This window comes from Callionymus lyra, chromosome 3, assembly GCF_982586985.1.
Source record: "Callionymus lyra chromosome 3, fCalLyr1.hap1.1, whole genome shotgun sequence".
NCBI classification, from domain to species: domain Eukaryota; kingdom Metazoa; phylum Chordata; class Actinopteri; order Syngnathiformes; family Callionymidae; genus Callionymus; species Callionymus lyra.
Window position 1 is genome coordinate 23,003,805 of NC_141820.1, and position 23,800 is coordinate 23,027,604.

A 23,800-nucleotide genomic window follows, 5' to 3' on the forward strand; every position below is an offset into this window, starting at 1 on the left:
ATTATTTAGCGGCGGTTAGGTATGCACGACAGAAGAGGAAGGTTATCTTTTGACGGCGTAAACAGACTGTCAGCGCACGAGAGAGCGTTACAAGTGTTGCATATGAAAGAAGGGGTCTGGTGAGGGGGGGGGGGGGGGGTACGGTTTGTATTAGTGGCTGCAGTGTAAATGCTACAAGTTCAAGAGGTTTTCTACCGCAGTTTTGTTTCTAGACCCATTTTTGAAGATGGAGATTGATCAGTCATTTGAACACTGACTCTACTTCAAGTCTCTGAAGAATGACAGGTGCCAGAGACCCATGAGTTTTTTCTTAAGCTGTCAAACTCTTTGTCACATTTTTTATATTGAATACATCTGTAAGAATCAATGAGAATAGTCTAAGATGCTTCCAGCCTCTATTTTTTGTTTTATTCATCATTCATTCCAGCATCTTTTATCTTCCACCTCGTCTTTAAACTTGGGCGGAAGGACCCGTCCAATGTTGCGTCGACTTCCCAAACACAGTGCCACATGCACGTCGACTGTCAGAGACCTTCAGTGACGTCCCCTCATTAAACCCTCTTCCCTGGGTCTGACACCCACTTAAGGTGATAGCCTGCATCACCTCCGCGCGCCGCCTGGTCGGCATGCACGCTTACCCCCATCAGCCATTTGAAATTTCCGCCTGGATGGCCGCATAGATGGGAGCGGGGGAGCGACTGCTACAACCACCTCCGACATCTCAGTAACAAGCGCGCTCGCCACTGCGCACACGCGCTCGCACATCAAGAACACGCCGCCACAACCCGAAACTCCCACAGGTTGTGGAGATAAAACCTGTGACCTTTTCCAGCAGGTGGTTCTAGAGTACAAACAAACTACTTTCAACTCACATCAGTGTAGCTGTTTGCACCGGGAAACTAAGCTCTTTAACTTGCGTTTAAAAGGTAACAAATGCAAGGCCTTTTATAGTCACACATTTCATGATGTCGACTACTAATGGACCCGAGTAAAAAGCTCTCGCAGAGAAAGACCCAGCATGCATTGCATTACAACTTCAGTATTAAAAGGTGTATATGTTTTTCCCTGAACAAAACTCGGTCGTTTTCAAATGATTAAGAAACTTTTAAGACTGTATTTTAGTCTCAGTAGTGTGTATGTATTAATAATTATAACAATAAAACAACACAATTAGATTAGAGTACAGAGTTAGGAGACTCAGAGAAGAGCATCTCCTTACAGTTAAAACAAATCGAGGTGGTTTATCCAAGTCCTCCAAATGAAGGGAAGCCTCTCTTGATCTCATTATGAACTAAAAAAACCTGGAAAAATGACTAAATAAGACCTCTATTTGTCAAAATGAACCGCTCATTATTCAACATTAAAATGCACAGATGATGTTTTAGAATAAAAGTTGCCTATTGTTGTTTAAAACCAACTTTTAATAACCATTAAAAGAAAAAAAAGTAAAATGTATTGATCAGAAAAGAGCAAACTTGTGAGCTCAGGGGGCAGCTTTTTAAAGAAAACCACGATAAAGGGGAGTTTAAAATACACACAAGTAGATGATTTGATTATAAAATTACTTTTATTTCTGCCAAACAAAGTTTGAGATGAAGACATGCTTCTCTTAAACAAGTGAAAGCATTTACTATCATTTATTATTAGAGTTAAATGTTATTTAAGTGGGAGAAATATATGGATCACCGTTTTAAAAAATGTTTCATCATAGAGAAGCTTTCACAAAGGGTCAAGGTGAACTGTAGAGATCTAAAATTAAACACATTTTCTCTCAAGGCTCAGTGTTTTTTTTAAAGTTTCAGCACGGTGCTAAACTTAAACACAAAGTCTCGCACAGGCAGGCTTCAGATCGATCACTTCTGATCAATAGTTGACCGTGAATATAACCAGGACGGCTGAAACAAGACGCTGAATGGAGGCTGGGACATTTCCATGAATGGAAAGTAAAAAGATGAGCTGGGGAGAAGAAAAAAAAAAAAAGAAAGAGGAGAGAGTGGCGCCCCTCAAAGACTGTGATGGATGGTAATGAGCCGCGGCTGCACAGAGCCTCTTTACATTCCAGATTTATGCAGCGGTAAGCAATTACACCGCTTTTTGTCTCCTCAGAGGGACATTCTCTTTTTTTTTTCAATTTGTAAAATATATTGGATTTAAAATGCTTCTGCTGCTTCAAAAATCAAATGATATAATGTTCAGCATTCTCCCCAGAATATGAGGAAAAATCAGGCATTTCAATAAAACAACAACTACACATTGACAACCCTGAAATAAAAGGTGAAATTCAAGGGAAGACATTCAGTCTGTCCTTTGTAACAAGGTTAATAGAATCACTATTTTTAAAAACACAGTTACACAAATTTGCAGCTTACACACTGGATCTCATCACATGATCTAAATTAAATATGTCTTATATCTCACCACTACTTAGAAAACTAGTTAAGCAGTGGTAAAAATTGAATTGATATTTTTTAATTTCAAGTAAGCCAGATTATAAGCACCTTAAGAAACGTAAATCACATCTTTTATCAGCCTTTAAATTGCTATTTTATTTTACAAATTATAATAAATAAAAACTCTACACAAAATAATATAATGTTGCAGAATAATTTGTATCCTTAATAAAACATGAATTAAAAGTGTATTATCAGGGAAGTGATTAAAGATGTTTCTGGTGCTTCGTGTGCAGGGAAAAGTTGTGTGTTTTTTCTTCCAGGAACACTGTGTGGGAAGGGAAGGGAAGCAGGACTCACCGGGGCTGGACCGCGGAGCCAGCGAGGACTTGAGTCTCCAGGCGCTGAAGTCGGACGCAGTTCTCTGAAAGACGAAGGGGACCGGCAGGGGGACAAACATGGTCCTCTGTCGACCTGAGGGCCGTCGATGTTTGTATTCTGCTTTCTTTTCTTCTTCTGTCACTTCTCTTGTATCCCTCCGTGTGTCTTTGGTATTTTTAACAGGTTTCCAAGTTCGCTTCAAAGAAAAAAAAAAAAAGGTCTGTTTTCTTTTTGGTTCTGTTGGACTTTGGTTTGGCGCGATAGGATGAAAAAACTCACAAGTGGGTCTCGTGGAATACAGGTGTTGTGTTCGCTGGCAGTGGACGGAACATGTCAGGTTCGATACTCCTTCTCCTGGCGTCTGTGCGTAAAAAACAAATTCGCTGCTTTGGTTTTTACTTCGGGAACAAAAAACCCCTTTGGTTTTTTTTTAGTCCAGGTTCACACACGCGCCGAGTCTCCCCTCTTTTTCTTCTTCTTCTTCTTTTTGGTTGTGGTAGATATTTGGTTTGTAGCAGGCTGGCTCCCACGGAGCATCCACGCAGGAGAAAATGGCGGAGTTAAAAAAAAAAAAAGAAGAGTAAATTAAGATGAAATAAAAGGGAAGAAAAGTGTGGGGAAGGATTCCTCCTCCAGCCGCGGTCCTTCTGTCCTCACCGCGGGTCACTAATTAAAGCCAAACGGATCGATAAATAAATGAATAAATCCATATCAATAAGTGCACCTGTCCTCCGGCTTCCGCGTCCGCTCCGAGTGCAGCAGGAGGCGGGAGAAGCTCCGCTCGTCGCTGCGTGTTTCCTGGAGGGTCTTTTTTTTTTTTTACCACCGTCCACTGCCGCGTCCTCCTCCGAGTGTGTGTGTGTGCGCAGTGGTTTGGGGGAACTCTGGTGGTTATACGCGCTCCGTCCTCTGCCAGCCCTGGACCCCTCGACTGGAGACACACACACACTCACTCACACACACACCAACCCCCCTCTTCTCTGCACCTCTTCCCCTCCTTTTTTCTCCTCGTCCTACCCCCCTCTCTCTTCTCCATCACTAACCCCAACACACGAACAATAAACAAACCATAAAAGTACATTTGTCAACGAGTATATGCAGTGCAAGAACGAATACACGTTTAGATACAACACACACTGCCCACACTATTAATGTACAATCATTACACAACACAACATGTAAGCGTCACAACAAAAGTTAAAGCAAAACAATTAACCACACAAACAGATTTCACGTTAGAGAAAAATATCCACACAACTTACTAACACATACACACTAAACTTGACAGAAAAGCACAAGTAGAAACTTAAATACACACAGTACAACATATCATCAGGAAAGGAACACAATAATGACTAGTTATAACACAGGAAAACCCGGTGACAACAATATAAAATGCACACACTAAGACACTTCCCGGAACATTTTAAACATCAATAAATCTATAGACAACATGCTTAACACTGACTTAACGTAGATAACCAATAACACAAAGTGTATAAATAAATTTAAAAAATCTATATATATTTTAAACACACACTAAAATACACACAAAAAATGTACGCACATATTTGTTTATCTAGACACTTTAGAAAGAAAATACAAACCCACACAAAAAACCAACCTTACCTAAAAAAAACACATCACACAGACACACACTTTACTATTATTGTTTTTACTAAAAAGACGCTTAAAAGATGATTCCCTGAACTTGGTTTGTCAGTTTATTTAACCACTATGAAAATTATATGTTGCCTATATTTAGACAATCTATTGTGTGTTCTTCAGGTGGTATTTGACTACCTGCAGCTTTGTTACTTCACCAGATGTGTAGACAAATAAAAGGATTATTAGAGCGATGATAAGAACTGTGGGTGAAAATCATCATCCTTTTAAAGTGGTGACTTGATACAAAAGAAAAACACTCACTCAAAAAAAGAGGCGTTCAACTTCACCAACCATCATCATGTACATTCACCAAACTTTATCGACATACAGACCTTAACAAAACAGCCTTTATTTGCGTTCTTGGGATTCTTGGATGATATAAATGACGTTTTCATTTCATTTCAACAGGGAAAATATATTTGAGATATGATGAAATGTAAGAAATAATGACATTTCTTACAACAAGGCATCTGTTTCTTGCTTACTAAAAATAGTTTAATGTTGCAGTTTTTGTTAAATGGGAGATGGAATAATTAGCCCTAAAATTATCCAATTAATTTCAAGTACAGGCATTAAGTAAGTCAAGGAAATGGATTTCAATGTAATTGTTTGGTGGTTGATTGGCTGTAACATCAGAATCACAAAACTATTATTGTCTAGTACAAGTATAAGTCTAGTACAAGATCTTTATGAATAAATAAAGTTTATTTAAATGTATTTGTCTCTTGTCCATGCCCAAGGGAAGGACTAGCCCAGGATGGTCTGGATGATTTCTTCTGGTGGTACCATGAAGGTATCACAGTATGGCGGACCACTCTGACCCTTGACGACCCCTGAAGGCAGTGACCTCATGCTAAGACTCGGGCAACAAAGGGAAACCAAAGATCGGTGTCTAGTTAGGTCAAGATGTTAAACTCATCGGATCTCCATCGAGTTGACTTGAGGTGCTGCCACCTACCTTAGCAGAGGCAAGAAATACTCATCGTATATATTGATTACTATTGGATTGTTATCTGTCGCCAAATGATTGGAGGACAAATACTGTAACAACCAATTGCGTTTGTATACGTTTGTGATCAATAAGATCAGCGACGTGACATTACAAGGGTTAAAACCACAGGTACACACACACACACACACACACACACACACGCTCACACTCCGACCGCAGTAATCCAGAACAAGACGAGCACAGATCCAGCCGATTGATCTTCTGATTACTTCATTATAATGAAGCCAATAATCACATCATCGCCGGCCGGGCCGATCGATCTCCGCCTCACAATGTGCCGACATGAATTCAAAGAGAAGGGAAGGGGAGGTGGTGGGATGGAGGAGGGAGGAGGAGGGTGGTGGTGTGTGTGTTGGGGGGGTGGGGGGGGGTCTGCTGTGATGTATATTTCAGCAGCTCCATCTCTCGCATATAGATGCAGGTGGATTGAGTCCATGCAAGGTCACTTGAATACTTAACCTGCGAGGGTTTCAGTCATGCGGCCGTGAATAATCAAATGCTGCTTCCTCTCAATTATTGAAGGCTGTTTACAAACACCACTTGACTCTTGATTGTGGTTTTAATTTCCCATCAATGCCGACGAGGAAGTGTCGCCGCCTCCGGCTCCTGTTTATCACACCTGCCCGTGCATTCTCAATCCAGATTATCCTTCGTATGGATTTCTTTAAATGGGAAAATCCATGTGCTAAAGATCAAGAAAAATGGACCCTCCTGGCCATCGATGTCTGTTCTTACACCGAGGTGGGATATTAGCTAATAAGCTGTTAATAAGCCTTTGAACATTGGAGAAGACCTCAGCTTCTTTGTGGTTGCTATCGTGTACAGAATGTGTCGGTACCATTTCTATGGACACTTCCTATGTAAGTAAGAAAGTAAGTAATTTGTATTTATAAAGCGCTTTTCCAGACCAGGGTCACAAAGCGCTTACACAATCAAAACAATACTCACTATAATATATACTTTAAAGGTCAAGATAAAACTGAGAACAACACAGGAAATCAAGGAAAAGCCTGAACATAAGATATTTTTTATGAGTGAAAGATACCTCAACTGAATGATTTGAAGGCACTTTGTACCACGCATTAAACACTTTTATTGAAATCAAGACAATCTTTGTCAAGATCCGTCTGTCCTGTCACTTCCTGGCCTGACTTTCTGCCCAATAGGAATTTCCTGGTTACATGCGACACTGACGCTGATTTTCTGAAGTATGTTTCACTTCAAATAATTTACTGAATTCCTTATCTACAAAAAATCAATGTCTGAATCAAATGACCGACAGAGACGACCAAATAAATGTCTTTTCAAATGCTTTGCATGGAAAATGTATTGATTACAAGGGTTAAAACTAAGTTGACTCAGTGATCAATGTGTAGTTTTAAGTGTGTCTTAAATAGATGTTGGACTCTATTGTATCATCAGTATGTGTCTGTTTGTACAAATCTCTCTTTTCATTTAAATATTTATAATTTATTTTTTCTGGACTTGAAATCTTGTTTATCATAACCACGCTCACTCTGTTGTGATTGTTCTAAAATCGAGATTAGTCACCGTGCGTCATCAAGGCCGGAAGTCCTCTCCTAGGGAATTGTTGTATAAACAAAGCGGGGTGTGATTACAGCTGGCCCGAGGAGTAGTGATGCCATTACTACGACATAATGAGCTTTGCACTTGTAACCTCTTGTTCGCCAAGATTTCAGACGAGGGAGAACTTTATAAAGTGTATAAATGTTCAAAACATGGTCATGATGAGAGACTTACTGCATCCTGGAGAGGAAGACGTTTGAAACATTTGAAACATGTGAGTTTTCACATTAGTTGCCCTTGTATAAAGAGGCATTGTACACAGTTGAGCCAATCGGCAGCGTCGTCACATTAGCAATAGCCAATTTGCTACCAATAGCTCTCAACTTTTTTCTCTATGTTTTACATGCTTTATTGTTCTTTTAATTCAATATTGAATCCCGACCTGACAAGAAACTTGCATCAGGGTAAGATGAAAAAGATTCTTGATAACAATTCTGACCTAATTTGTTTAAAGAAACCAATGCCTTTGAAATAATTGGAGAACTTTCTACTACCCAAAAGAGTCTTATTAAAACCGACCCAGTAGTACAACCTGACGCCTCAAACTCTCGCCTGAGTCGACTTCTTTCGTCCGATCTTTGACTTCGGAGCTTCAATCTTGCTCCTCACATCTCAGACACTCCCACAGTGGGTCGATCAGAGTTCATGGCTCACCTGCTGCTGGAAAACAAAAGGCACTTTTTTGACACAGATGACAACTGTGGAATACCGCAATGAGAATCCACTTCCTCTAGCCCCCTACTTGTGAGGGAGGATTACATCGTTGTTCAGAGACATGGCCTCTGACATTTTGTTTGTAGTTGGCTGCCAATATTTTAAATGCGTTTTTTTAAGAAAATGTTGACGATAGTAGAAAGACAGGATGATTACCTCTTTTTTTTCATCATGTCATCATTTGAAGAAAATCTCCTTGTGTTCCATGGTTACGATCTTTTCAAATAATTATGTATCGACTTGTTTGACTTCGAGTGAAGGTAGCAATAAAAGTGAAAACTATAATTACTTAATAAACACAGCATACAATATAATGGATAAAACTAGAAAGGACTGAGACGGTACACACAGTTTTATGTTTTTTGCCCTCCAGGGTTGCTGTAGTTCTTACCAGCAGCAGCTGTAAGAAGCCATACGTGTAAACCAGTAAAGGCAAACTCAATCACACAAGGGGCTCCAATCCTTTAGAAGTCTAATTCGCGGGCCAAAGTACAATAACCAGAAAATATCAGTCCGATTGTCTCGTCTTATTATTCTTAGAAGTGGGATTTGTCTAGATCTACAGAATATCATCATTATGCAAAAAGACAGATGGTTTACAGTGTTAATTACACTTGAGTTGTTGACATTTTTTTGTTAGGGTTGCTTAGCAACATTGTTACAGGCTTCAAAAACGGCTTCAAGCAACGGACGGGAATTGAAGCTAAAAATGACATAATGGGGGGGAAAGCTGCAAGAATGATCTCGTCCTGAAATTAAATGGATACGATTGTGAAGATGGCGCTAATATAATAGCCATCATAGTACGACTGTTATTCACTGTAAGAAAGCTTTTTCAGACCTTTTCAAGTAGACCGCAATCGAGGCTGGAAAACAATTAGAACGCACCCTCTTCCCTCCCAACAGGGGACATCCAGTGCATTGACCGACCGTCCCTCACAAGCCCCCCTTTTGTAGGTAAGGCTGAGCGCAGAGGAGCCCGATCCAAACTCCTCCAGACAAAAGCAATTATTTCTTGTAGAATATAGTGTGTTTGTGTGTCCATTGCAGGGGGGGAGGTGTGTGTGTGTGTTTTGAAGGAAAGGTGAGGAATACGTAGCACGGCGGGCCTCATCAATAGCAATATGTTCTCTTCCACCGCTGTAATATCCTTTTATAAGACCACTTCTCAACCTGCTGCTGCGGCACTGGCTTTGTCTGACACTGTGGCTTAAAGGCCGAGTGGACGTCTGATCACTCACATGAAAAGACGGAGGGGATGAAAGGGGAGTCGACTCGTGGCTGCTCCTGATCAGATCCTGCTACAAAACGATTGTCTGCGGCGGGTTTAGGCTCCGCTCTGATCAAGTCGCTACGTGGTAAAATGTAACGTTCGAAACCTCTGCGACTTTAGGAGCTATTTTCAGACTCTGATCCGTTCACGTATTTGGCCCGAAGATCTCCAACTTGTCCTCAAGCAGTCGAAGCAAAGAGGCCTCTCCTGGGGAAAGAGGTATTACCATGACAACAGAGAGACATAAACTCCTGCGTGTCTCGGGTCTGCCCAGAGGTCTCCTCCCAGTTGGAATCGCCACGAACGCCTCACCACAGAGACGCCCACACACCGTCCAGATTACATTTCTGAACCACCTTTTAGCTCAGCTCTTTCCTCTCTCAATCCTTATTCCACGACGCCACAACGCAAAAGATTAGATAAGGACATTATTTCCATTTTTGGTTGCACACTTTTTTATATTTTGAAAAAAATTGATGATAAGGCAGACATTACAGACAAACAATTAGACATTAAGTAACGAAAATAATATGATAGATAAAAATTCATAAATAAATACAAAGATTAAAATAAATGAAACAAAAGTAAATAAAGTTAAGTAAGTTAAATAATAAGGCAGGTGGAAAGAGAAAAAAACACACACTGTACATGCCACGACAATATTAGTCTGAGAGGATATGTAGAGATTTAAAATAGGAAATACCGACCCGCCCAATTCTGATTTACCCCTCATTGTGTGCTTAATTTTTTCCTTTATCAAAATTCAACACTGTATTTATAATCCACTGTGAACGGTGGAAGAGCCACTATTCTCGTCCTTAATTGCTTTATATCTATATAAAAAATGTGGATAGAAATACGCTGTTGTAGTAGCGTTCCATATATTTTATACATTCGTTACATTTTCCCAACAACCATACAGACACATAAACTCCTTGGCAGTGGTAAAAATGTAGTGAAAACATCAGAGACAACCATCAGCACCTGATAAAACCACTGCAATGTTTAGTGGAAAAAGCCAAACAAAACAAAAATGGTAAACTACGCATCCACACAGACTCGGAATCGTTTCCGCTATTACATCTCAGAAACTGACTCAAGAACAGAGGAACTACTGTCGGTCATTACGGAGACACAGCTTGCATGTGAAGTGTGCACGAGAGAGAGAGAGAGAGAGAGAGAGAGAGAGAGAGTTCATTGTTAAATAGCAGCGTCATGTTGACAAACGAGTTGGTTGAATTAAATTCACTGTCATCAATAACAGGAGATGGATGGAGGAAAAGGGTGGGAGGAAATCAATAGCCGCTTACAATTATATCAGCGGCTCTATTGTGCTGCTATATCAACACACACCACTTGAGAAGAAAATCATTACCTCCTTGTAACACCAGGTGTAATAAACACTGTAAATTATTGAGGCTACACAGTGTGAGAGAGCAATCAGCTCCCCAAACCTCCGATGCATTGAAAAATATTCTGTTGTTTGAAGAATAGGACCTCAAGTTTTGGCCCGGCTGTGTCAGTGTCTCCCCGACCTCCCGCCGCCTGATCAATGCTGACAGCATGTCAATAGGTTGGTCCGCTCCCTGCCGATACCGCCGCTACATATCCATTATTCCTCGTCGGGCCGCTCAGGACAAACACAAAAGAGAGTAAAACGGGACGCCGTCAATGGCGATCATTAGAGCAGATCAATGCTCTTGCTTACAGCTCGAGAGTTTTCGACGCCGGCTCGAGTGTTCAGGAAATCAGTTAGTGTGGAAATCGTTTTCTTTTTTTTTGTTGCCGGCGCTCTTCTGTTGTGAATCCTCTGTACTTTCACGCATAATGCTATTCCCGACTTCAACAGAATCTGAATTTCACACGCGCTCTGCGTCCCAGAAGCTGGGAATCTCCTTCCTCGCACACTTGTAGTCGTGTTCAAAGATTTTACCGTCGTCATTCCCGAGCCCACGTTTGATCAGTCGCTCTCGCTCCTGTTGACAAGACTCCATCAATAACACTACAAAGATCCTAACAAGTGACTCAGCTTCTCTGAGGCCAGCAGGGTCAGTCCTTTCATTCTTGAAGATTTCTCAGCATTTTAGCTGCAGTACAACTGCTAATAAAACTGTCATCCTTCACATAATACTATAAGTAAAAAAAGCAGATGTCAGGTGAGTAGCTAACGTTACAAAAATTCTACTGTAAAAGCAGAATTTTCTTATATTTAGCACTGTATCAACATTGAGCATCTACATCAGGGATACTGGTGGCGAGGGGCCGTCGAGCCAGAGGAAATATAGGAAGAAATATGGAGAGTAAAAGAGCCTCTTTACCACTCATTATGAATAGAAAATGATGTTTAGTTATATGGTAGAAGAGGATATGGAAAAAGGTAATTCAAGAAACGACCAATGAAAAGAAGTACAAATAAGCAAGCAAGCCCTAAAAATATCCTAAATTATAATTTTAATTTATTATTTATTAACACCAAGGTTACTTAGATTATGGTCTTAAAGGTTTATACCAGAATAAACTTTTCTTCACTTGGGCTCAAATTTAATGAAGTGTCATTCGACTTGTAATAGAAATATCTGGTTAATAAATAAAGTTCAAAGCAGAGACTGAGGTTTCAATGAGATCTTCTAAAAGGATGTCTCTGCAGCTCGCTCTTTAGAAAACGACTGGTTGAAACTGAATACATTTCTCCTTTTATGTATCAGTAGTTCAACACACATCGTCATTAATGGATGTTAGGGTCGTAAAAATCTTATGCACGACGCTCACCATTATAACAAAGACAGTGTCCACGACTGAAGCACAACCCAACACTTCCTCTGGCTCGGAGCTCACAAGGACCTAAAAAGCTTAGCTTAGCACAAACGCAGAATCAAGGCTCGCGGTAATGCCAATGACATGGATGAAGCTTTGCAGCCTGTGCAGTGTGTGTGTGTTTAAGTGTGTGTGTGTTTGTGCGTGTGTGTGTGGAGATGTCGGGGGATATGACCGCCTTAAACACTGAGAGGATCAAACCCAGCTCCTCTGGACACCATGGAATGCGATCAAGGCAGCTGTGAGCGTTTGTGTAGGTGTGTGTGTGTGTGTGTGTGTGTGTGTAAATGTGTGTCTATGTTAGGTTAAACATAAAATGTTAGTTTTTTTGCCATAACTCTGCACGTACCACTATATGCCCTCTATTAGGATTCCTCCTCATGTTTGAGGTATTTTCGAGGACAATCGTCGTCGACTAATTTCTGTATTAAACAAATGTTCATCTTCTATCATGGAGATCAGTCACTGTGTTTCAGACCTTCGCCTGTGAGGGAATCACATGACTCCTATATCTCATATCTCCTGTCCGGTACTGTGCACTTTAATTCCAAATTTTGTTAAACAGAAAACAAGTTTAAATATTATTTACAACGTGCATATATTGATGTCATATATATGATATCTTCTTTTCTGAAAAAACAACATTTGTCCAAGTGGTTCTAAAGAGAGGCAAAACGTCTTAGAACTCTACACAGTCTAGTTGACTTGACCTTGAACCACTTGAGCAACCATGACCTGGATGATATTATTTGTGTTTCCTGAACCTGTAAACCACCAATTGTCAATTTCATGGCCTATAAGTGGCTTGTTGGCTGGTTTGCTTAAAATCAAAGTCCATTATTGTTTATTTTAATACGGTGACATATTTAGGTGCCAGAGATTAAGAAAAATAACAGAGACTATGAAGTCGACAGTTATAAAAATGCTTCATATGATAGTAAAACAGAGGTTAAAGAAAAGGAATGCGATACTCCTGGTGAGAGACTGTTTGGCAGATAGAAAATGTGTTTGGCTTGAGGCCTTGTCTGACTGAGTTTAACCCCCCTTCTTTAAACATTACGTTGTTTTTAGAATAGCTAAAATCCGATATATCTTTCCTTTCACCTACTGCCCCACACTTGTTCCACCCTGCCTGCACTCTCTTCTTCACTATGGTGATACATACATGACATTCTGACACGTCAAGATCCGCCCATTTACGCAATCCTCTTAACTTCAGCGCCCGTGGAAGAGGATGGGTTAATAACTTGAATCACTGAATCAGTGCAATATGCAACATCTCACGGAGAACTCTTAAACCTCAGAGTCAATTACAGGAATTTAAATGTTCTCCAACTTTTGCATTTTGCTCACTCTAATTGGAAACCTTTTTATAACTCGCCGAGTACACACAACTGGTCGCACACCTCAAACACAATCCCATGCTCAGCGCTGCGTGTTCATGGAGAGAAAAAGAGAGACAGACAGAGCGAGTGTGTGTGGGCAGATTTAGAAGCCGGGATCAATGAGAAATGCAGAAATCAATGCACTTAGCGGTGGGAAATCAATGAGGTCTAATCGGGATGCCAATGGCACAAGTAAAAACAATTAAGAAGGAAGAAAAATGTTTAACGGCCCCCCGGCCCCGACTCTGATGCTAACACTGGAGCAGAGGAGAGATAGAGGAAGCATGGCTGGAATATCAGCCGGGATGTTTATAAGGAGTTTTACACGGTAACTTTTTGAACTGATCATCACATTTTACAAATCTTAAAGCCTCTTAAGCACATGACCAACTTTCAATTTTGAATCTTAAATCTTTGACAGTTACTCGAGTAACATTGTTTGAAGTGAATTATTGATTTTTTGCCTTCATCTTTCTGACATCCTTACAGGTCAGCAGTTCTCTTTCAGTATTTTCTTCTCCTTATATCTGGTTCTAAGAGAGAATATTCCATTACTTAGAATGGGGCCCTGTGGAGAATAGCTCAGTACTCGGTCCCATTGGAGAATAATTGTGATGTTACACTATGAGGAATAATTGTGAGTTGACTTCTGACCTTTTGTGAAGATCCAAATTTTTGAAAATGTCAGTGGCTTTCATGGTTTTCTCATTAAAGAGTTGTTGAAGACGTATATTTTAATCTCATGACTGAATACAGTTTTTGGCTAATCCTGACTGATGTAAGAACAGAGCAAGATAACTTCATCCACCTCCAACTACGTGGCTCAGAGTTTCACGTTCCTCAGGACACGAAAGTTGTTTTCTTCCATCCAGAAGTATTTGCAGTTGAAGGAAACCCGTGCAGCACTGACACCGACTACCAGTCAGAACAGGCAGTGAGCACTACATTATTATTTACACACTCTTGAAGGTAGCGCCCCCTTTTTATGGCCAGTGGGTGGAACCACCAGTTCCCCTGTGACTGCTTTCTTTTACAGTTCTGACAGCTACACCATGAGGTGGGGGGGATTTTCTGTCTTCCCACAACTGAAAATGCAGAAGTCCACACCTCAAGGTGTATCACTGACACCTGTGAGACTCCATAGATCCAGAATATTGCCAGAGAGGAAGGATGACAGCAGTGGTGTCTGACTGGGAATGTGCCTCTGTCAGCAGTCCTGACTATTTTATTTTGATGCGTCTCATTGTGTATGCAAGACTTTTGTTGTAGCTACAACGCTGCAGGATTGATCTTAGAGTTCCTTGGTCAAACTCAATCTAATAGGGGACCAAAACTAGACAACCGATTCCAAAGAGAATTCAAATCTAAAGTCTCTGGAGAGTTGTATTAGAATGTATTTAATCCAGGATACACGTTTGTTTGATCTGGATTTACATCGATTTATTTAGATTTATAAAATAAAATGTGCTGTTTTCACTAGCTGCCTGGTGTTTCATTTCAACTTCTTCGTCTTCATCTGATCCTAAACTAACAGGGCTTCTTCTGATAAAAACACTCCGACCTAGACAACACACACAAGGGATACCACAAACACATTTGTTATAAGGCCTTTAGGTCACCTTGACCCTGAGATGACACAAGAGTTAAGGAAAAAAGAACAGAAAGTTCTTCACCATTTCTATATACACAGGAAACAACCCATCTGAATAATAGTAACCTGAGTTGGGAACGACCAGATGAGAAAATCTTAAAATTTAAGATAAAGGTGCATCTAATGTGTTGATTTAAGGGTATCTTAAATAGATGTTGGACTCTATTGTATCATCAGTATCTGTTTGTTTGTACAAAACTGTCTTTTCATTGAAATATTTACATTAGAAAATGTGCTTAAGCTCCGTCCACTGAAAACACTTCAGAGCGAGTCATAAAATCCCAATGTCCAACTCGTTGTATAAACAAAGCGGGGTGTGATTACAGTTGGCCTTGAGTAGGAGTGAAGCTCATTACTATGTCATAATGGACTCCTTTCCTGTAACCTCTCGTCTAAGGAGATTTCAGACCGGGGAGAACTTTGATGTGGAGCATTGTCATGATTAGTTGCCCTTTAAGGTTGAATATTGACACCAAAATGCAACAAAGTTATCTTCTGATGCACAGACACAACATCAATGTAGTCTTATAGAACACCTCCTCCTCCAGGCCACCCAACTACCCTCTTCCACTGACATGCACCTCGTCCTCAACCTGGTCTTCCACGTAGTTAAAAGAAAGGTTGTAGGTACAAGCCTGAAAATGTCACCACACAGCTGTAAATAAAAAAAGGATTATGAAAGTGTTGTTGGAAGGAAAGAACGAGCCGAAAAAGGACGAGGAGAGCCGGCCGAATGAGGTTTTCTCGAACACTGCAACAACTCATAAAGTGGGTCAATAAAGAGATCTCACTCTACAAAAAAAAAAAGCCTGAGTGACGGCGGGAAAACCACTACATGACACAAATTCTCCCAGTGCCGCTCTCTCGGAGTCGGACCACAGGATCAGACACACGGCTGCATTTTGGGCTGGACATGTATGTGTGTGTGAGAGTGTATTATCGGGTTGAGGCGCAGGGTTGATCCGGGGCCAATCAATAGCGGAAGGCTCTCTTACGACCCCTGAGCAGCTCCTGGCTGGGCCGCCAGGCTGGAAATCAATGGAGCGGGCCAATAACTCAGGATGGTGTGTGTATTAGTGAACTGTCAACTAATCAGAGAGTTAGTGAATCTGACACCACAGCTATTAACCTATCGATATGACACTTGGCACGGACACACATGTGCGCACAGGTGTGTGTGCGCCTCCGTGCTAGGTAGCATTCAAATAGCATTCAGCGCCTTTTTAAAATCTTCTTTAGATACGTGTTTGGTTTGCCCCGAGAGTGAAATGGCAAAGATCAGGATAAGCACCTCTCTGTCTGCTGCAGGGGTCAAAGTTGAGTTGACTATACATGGCGAAACTGAGCAAACGTCTTGATCTTACAACATTTAAGACAGCAGTCGGCTGGTTCTCCAATTTGTGGTGCACCTTAAATCCACATCTGGTCGGCTGAATATAACTTGCAATTTAATGGGATTATTACTTATTACTTAACAAAATAAGTTAATTTTGAAAGGGAACTAGATGCTCTTCTTTCGTTGTTCTGGGCGACTTCCTCCCCTGCTTGAGCTGCAGTGAGCTGAATTACATTTATACATTACAAATACATTCATAACATAATGAGGTTGTATCTCTGTACGTCTTTCAATTAATTCATCACAAAGCCCCCCACCCAAAATGTTTCCCATTTTATGACCCCCTAATCGTAATGTGCAATGACACCCCCCAATCATAATGTTTAAAGAAATTTTCACTGTGAATTATTTATTCGTACTTTTCATATATTTATCTTTATATTGAACATATTATTGTATTGGTCATAATGCATTTCTACTGTTAATTTATTTATTTATCTATCTATTATATTTCTATATTTTTTGTATTTTGTAGATTTATTTAAATAAATACATTTTATGAATTAATTTTTTTGGACGTTAATTCAACTTGTAATATTTATTTATTTTAAATGATAGAATTCCTTTTTTTTTCTTCTTTTTATTGTGTGGATTGTATCATTTGCTGCCATCAATTAAGAGATTATATTCTCTTTAATTATAAATTCATACCAGAAACAAGTCCTAAGGAAGAAGCCCATAGTTCACATAAATTTAAACTCTAATGTCAAAACCTTTGGACTGTTTTAAAGCATTTTCCTGGATGGCTGGTGAAGATATTGCAAAAGCTCTTTTGAATGATTGCCAGGCAATAAAATATATTTGGTTCTTTCTATGGTGACTATAACATTCTAAAGCTTTCTTATCCAGATTTAGCCTTTATATATACTATATACAGTCTCTCAGATCTCTTCATACCCTTATGTTCCCCTCGTGTGAAAACCACAAGATTATTCTGCCTCCTTTTATTTTTCTCATCTTATCCTTTGTCAGAGTTCTTCTTTTTGGGGAACAAAGGGAGATTATTTTTGGGGGGTAATTCCATTGAAACTGCTCTGAAATAACTTGACTTGGCATGTGCCTATACAAGGCTCCACAAAAGACTCCAGGAAACCTATTCAGTAATGGGCTAAAGCCCGGGAAGAGGCGAACAAAAAGTGACCACAAAAGTGTGTAGTTGTGTGCCTGTGTGTGGCTGAAATAAGGCAGCAGAGGGAAGGAAATCACCAGCGAGGAGATAGATCACTCAGGGATGAACAAGAATGGGGAGCAGTGATGGGAAAAAAAACATCAGATTTTGATTAAAATTCTGATTCAAGGGAGAATAACAAGGTGTATTCATATGTTGTTTAACACGGCCTGTTGTCAGAGTGAAATGACTTTACAAACACTCCCCGTTCGCACAGACCGAGCACCTCTTTCACCAGTCTCTCACAGATGACTGAGCTCATTATCCAACCAGCAGGTGGAGCTATTCTAGAAAGTAGTAAACTCTTTTGATTTGATATACCTTTATTCTTCTCACGTTCTGGAAATTGAAGAATAGTGTTGTGGTATGTTGAAGAGATATGAGCAGGTCATAATAATGGGTGAGTTAGGGACCAAAAAAGTACTATTTGAAAATCCAACTAATCTAAACTTTTAACCATCATAGTCCTCCTAACATGAGCTAAAATCATCTAAAGATTTGAAGGAAGCTAACAATAAATCTATTTAATGCTTTGCCTTAAGTTGACATTTAAATTAAATAATTTAAAAAGCCAGAGATAACTTTACACTTTAAATTGAATTTAGTTAAATTTAATCGTTGACAGATACTGAATTTAAAAGAATGCTTTCTCTGCCAGATGGAAGAAAAGATATTTAAATAAGAAAATAAATGATTAATAAAAAAATGAATTAAATCTGAGAAGGGAGAACATTATGATAATTTCATTTGTTAAAATAGAAAATGGGTGCAATCATTTCAAATAATAAAAAAAAAAATATTTCCAAAATGTATTCAGTGATAAATAAAAATAATACAAAAAACATACATTTCTCAAGTATCTGGGAAATAAATCTACTATCAGATTATGAAAAAAATGACCTCAAAAGAATAAATAGAAAACAAAGTTTAAATAAAATAGCATCAATGGATTATTAAATTACTAAATATGTATATACTGTATATAATAAATGCAGGACTAACTTCTCTGTGAGAGTTTCATAATCTCACTCAGGCTGGGATAACTAAAGGAAACTGATAATGCGTCACTGATATCGTCGTGAGTGTGAAACATGTCACCGATACAATAGTGTGTGGAATACAAGCCACAGTTAACAGAGTCGGTTGATAGAGAGCACTTGAACTCATTGCTGCTTCCAGCGGGAGGATGAAGGAAGAGCAGAGGTGAAGAAAGAGGGATGGAGGTTACATATGGGGAGAGGAAGAGGAGGAGGAGGGCGGAGGGAGGAAGAGGTGGGCTCAGGGCCCTGCCACACACTCACTCCCGGATTAGGAAACATATGCGGTGGAGTAGCCAAGGATTAGTGGGTGAAGGAGAGCAATCTTTTTTATTTTTTTTGGGGAGGGAACAAGTGCTCAGCCAGGCATGTTTCCCCCTCCCTCCCTTCCTCCCTCCCTCCCTCCCTCCCTGTCTCCCCCCTCCACTCACCTTCATCTCTGAACTGCTGTTAAGGCCAGATCTTCAAGAGTGAACGAAGGTGTCCAGCGACATCCATCTTGGGTTATGTTCGCTGTGAAGACAAGCATGGTTGTGTTAACGACCAGCGAGACCAACGCATTACTGTGATGTCATCATACGACTGGAACCCCAGCGTCGTTCCGGCGCTAATGAACAATACTGACGATCTGGAGAGGATTACGCTGCGTTCCACTCTACACACCCTATTACAACCTTTCATTAAATAAATGAAAAACATAGCAGAAATCTTTTCCCACACCTGTCCATGTTTGTGTCATTATAGTGCAGCAAAAACAATTAAATAGGATAATTTCATTGATTAAAGTGCTGCTTCACAAAGTCAAGGCTTCAATGTGAGACGTAATATTTCACTTCTCACCCACCAAATGTCCTGTTCTGTCGCCGGCACACACACGACACACACACGACACACACACACAGTGAGGTCAACTTTTAGTGGTTGAGGTCAGACGTCTGGGATGAGGCCGACCTTTGAACTCCGGGTCACAGTTGCTCGCCCTCCTCCTAACCAGCTGGACAATCAGGCCGACGCCCGTGTCGACTGATGGCAGTGTTTGTAAACTTTGTGTGTACATGGTGTGTGTGTGTCTTGGTGTGAAGTGTGTCCTCTATATTTTTCAAGTGCAGCTGATATACCTGCGTGAAAGTTTTTGTATTCAAATCAGAAACTAGTGTGTCGTGTTATATCTCCATTGATAGAATTATGGTTAAAAACACTTTTGGTTTATTGTAACACAAACGAACCGAGGGTGGACTGTAACACAACTTGAGGTTGTGAACATATAAGGAAGTATTACATGTTAGTTTGGACATGTAGACATGCTAACCCTGCTAAATATTAGCCCATGTTGAGGTCACAGTGAAACTTTAACCCTGGTACTTATCTCAGGGTCAAGGTGACCCTAAGGCCCCAAAAACCAATGTGTTTGTCGTATCCCTTGTTTTTTTTTTTAAGATGAACGACCACCACCACTGCACATGTATTAATGGAAGCCAGGGAGGTTGTTCACCTTGACCCAGAGACAACACAAGGGTTAAAAGTGACAATTGGATTTTGTAAGCATATATTTAAGTGAGTATTGTTTTGATTATTTAAGCCCTTTATGACCCTGGTCTGGAAAAGCGCTATATAAATACAAATTACTTACTTACTTACTGACTTACTTGAAAAATACTAGTTAAAATGTATACAAGAAACATATGGTTTTCAGTTAGTTCTTTAATTGAGGACACGTTCCTTGTTTTTTAATTAAATGTCTCTTGTCAATTAAAGATAAATTAATAACATATAAAGAAAATTAAGTAAATGGAATTTTGGTTATTAAACAAACTATTTTTTAATTAAGGTTTTCGTAGTTATTTTGCTAAATATTCACAATATTTACATTTTAATTTCTACAACTTTAATCTAATCTAGTTTTATCCTTTATTTATTGACCCATCATATCAATGCTGTTTTTCATTTTCCACACACCACCCTGTGTTTTATATTGTGTAAACACTTCATGTTTACTGCTAGTGCAGATCTACATGCACGTGACTCCATCACAGGTCATCTACACATCGAGGATCTAGATCACACAACAATTTCACAAGTGTTGAACAATAGGCTCCTATCGCTCATGACTCCGGTGATATTGTGACTTAGGAATGGAGGCCAGTTCCATTCATCCACTTCAGGTGTGTGTCGGTGCGAGCCAGGGACACACACTCTTGTGTGTATCTAAGAATGAGTTTTTCACGTTTATGTGTCTTTCGGGAGATTGTTTTCTGTTCTGCTGAATATTGTGTCTGTGACTATAACCGTGCACTGTTCTGTGTGTGCTCCTCATTTTAATGTGCATGTTTGTCTAAAATGTGTGTGTGTTCTCCATGCACATGTGTGTTTTTATTGTGTTCCGGTGTTGCTGATTGTGCAAACACACATGCACTGATGGATGTTTGTGTAGCTTGTTTATGCTCTTGCCGGCTTTTGTTTGTGCTGCATATTTTTTATGACAGTACATACATTTATTTTACATGTTTACAGTTGTTCTGGTGAATTGTGTTCTTTTATGTTTCACTGTGTGTGTATGTGTGTGTCGAGGTGAGTTTTACATGTTCATGTGTCTTCTTTATGCCCCGGCGTTGACAAAAATGTGTCTCCCCTCCTTGCGTGAGCCCCTTATTTTCATTTGAATTTCATGCAACGTGTGTCTATATCGATGTGTACATGTGTGTGCATTTATTTCAACACTATATTATGTGTGTCTTTAATACCCTTCTGTGTGTTGTTGTCTACAGCTGCATGATGAAATTCTCTTCTATGTGATAAAGAAAATTAAACAATATTTATATTAAATCCGTGTGTTAAACATATGTGTGTGTTTTCTTTATTCTTAGTTGTGTGCGTGTGTGTGTGTGTGTGTGTGTGTGCGTGCATCACGTAGCAGTGTTTCCACACACGGTATTGATCAGGTCGAGGTCGTTTATTGACGAACACTATCGGCGCGGCCGCCGCTACGTCTCATCACTTCCTGTTCCTGCCTGATTGGAGGTTAATATCTTATTAACTGCTATTATGTTCTCGCCCGTCGCCACGGAAACCAGCGTCCCAACACAAGTTGACAACTCCCCGTGGTATCTCCCATCCCCTGGATCAGACGGCAGATGAGCGGATTATTGGAAATCGATGGAGGGCAGCGAGTGTTTGTGTGACCTGGACTGTGCAGGTCCAGTGTTTATTGACACACATGTTGACGTTTACACGCCTGTCAATATACATCACTGTCAATAAACTCATCTTTTTTTTTGGGGGTGGAGGGGAAGGTTCTTAATCACTGACAAGAATGTGGTTTGGAATAATCTGGATTACAGTGACAGCAGAAATGAAGAACACAGCGACGGTTGCTATCGGTGATTTTGGGATTAAACGATCAGAGAGTTTCCAGAGATGAGAGCGAGCCACGGGGGGTCGAAGGAGGAATAGAAGTGAGGGGCTTCACTCTCTTATCAGCCCACGGACACTCCTCATCCTTATTCTCCACGCCGGAATCATTATTTAGCAACAGTTCAAGTGCTATACAGGCTTCGGCTGCACGAGTTAATGAAATAAGATTCTTATATTGCATCCACACCTCAAACCTAACACGATTATAGCTCAGGCTTGATATCATGCAGGTTACATTAGGAAGAGACCGACACGGCTTTATGGGTATCAGATCTGTACGACACAAAATACTGGTAATTACATCTGCATTAACAACAAAGGTTTATTTTATCTTATTATATGGCAGACACAAGAGTGACCGGCACAAATGCAGATCATCAATAATGAACAAATTAAGTTGTAAACCTGAACTAAGTTAGTCAAAAGAAACTGGATGAGGTGCAAACAATGAAACACTTGCTCTAGAACCGATCTTATTGTTCTCTTTCTAAGTCACACGAGCGAACACTTACCCTTCGCCATATATTGTCTACAGCTACAATGCTAATAAAAACCCTCACACACACACACACACACACACACACACTCCTCTGGCTGGAGCGTCTAATTAAAAAGGAGCAGACTCCGTCAGGGGACTGATGAGTTGCAGCAATGTCAGAGTGACCAGCTGACCTCTGACCTCAGAGTTCACGGGTCGGCCTGGCAGTGACAGACGCTCCACATGCTGGTAAAAAAAAAAAACGCTCATGTGGCCGAGCGGCTCACCATCACAACAACACCAACTAAACTAGAGAGGTGCTAAATAAGAGTCAGGTTTAATAAAAGTTGTAAATACTGTCTTGTTATTGGTCTTTAATTTCCCTGAAGAAGCGGAGGGTGTTTGATCACCTGCTCACATTTGTCAACCAGGTTCTTTTTTAATTTAAAATTTTAATAATAAGACAGAATTACAGAGGCTGTCGGGGAGAAGCGCTGATAATGAACGGGAAAATAACAAATCAAATCAGATGTATTGATTAAAAAAATGTGATTCAATGGCTTTTGAAAATGAGAAAACACAAATTAAAAAGACAGTTCTGGAGTATGACATGCAAACACAAACACACACATTATGATAACTCATAGAACACAATATTAAATAAACTATAAAACTGATCAATGTTGTAATTATTTAATAGTTATAATCGATAACAATATCATAATGTATTGGTCACTTTGCCAATTTATTTGATTTTCAAACAGCAATTATAAACGATGACAATAAAAAAATTGAAGTAAACTTAATTATAAACATGCAAATAATTCCTGAAAAATATTACTAAAATAAACAACTTAACGAGGCAATTCTCAGGAGTCTATTTTCAGTTTAAACGCAATCGATTTTGAATAAAAACAGAGCTGCTGAAAAAGGCCATTTACATCCCTTGAATGCGAAAAAACAGGTCTATTAAATAAACCACGCCGTTTAATTCGGATCTTTCTTCACTTCAAAGTGTTCATCTTAAACAACAGCATCATAAAACATAATAAAAACATTATCATTAATAATTTGCATATATGCAAAAAGGGTTCATATCGAGATGCGCGAACGACTAATCCGAGAAAAAGGCCGATCCGGAAATAAAAAAGCGTAGATTCACATAAACGTAGTATAATCTTTAATTATTATGTTAACGATTTGAATTAAATTGACGTGAAATAAGTGGGTCTTTTTTATTGATGTAAACACGTGTTTAGAAGTTACTGTAAATACACAACTTGCTCGTCCTTTTGTGTGTGTTTACGGACCGTAGGAATTTTGATGAATCAAATTTAAACAAGGAGATCTTGTGATGTATTATTAATTATTTATCTAGTGTTTGAATTTTTCTTTGGTGTTTTAAAACGTTTGTAATAAATGAACGATACATCTT

At 39.7% G+C, this 23,800-nt stretch overlaps 1 protein-coding gene across 1 annotated transcript in view; it reads right to left on the minus strand.

The window, feature by feature from the left end:
• The window catches only part of pou2f2a (POU class 2 homeobox 2a), a 51,131-nt gene extending 48,185 nt beyond the window's left edge, over window positions 1–2,946 (minus strand). The window contains exon 1 of the mRNA XM_087787132.1: window positions 2,751–2,946. Within this exon, the coding sequence (XP_087643258.1) occupies window positions 2,751–2,850 (100 nt within the window). The 5' untranslated portion in view covers window positions 2,851–2,946. The remainder of the gene's footprint in view (window positions 1–2,750) is intronic.
• Between the last annotated feature and the right edge of the window lie 20,854 nt (window positions 2,947–23,800).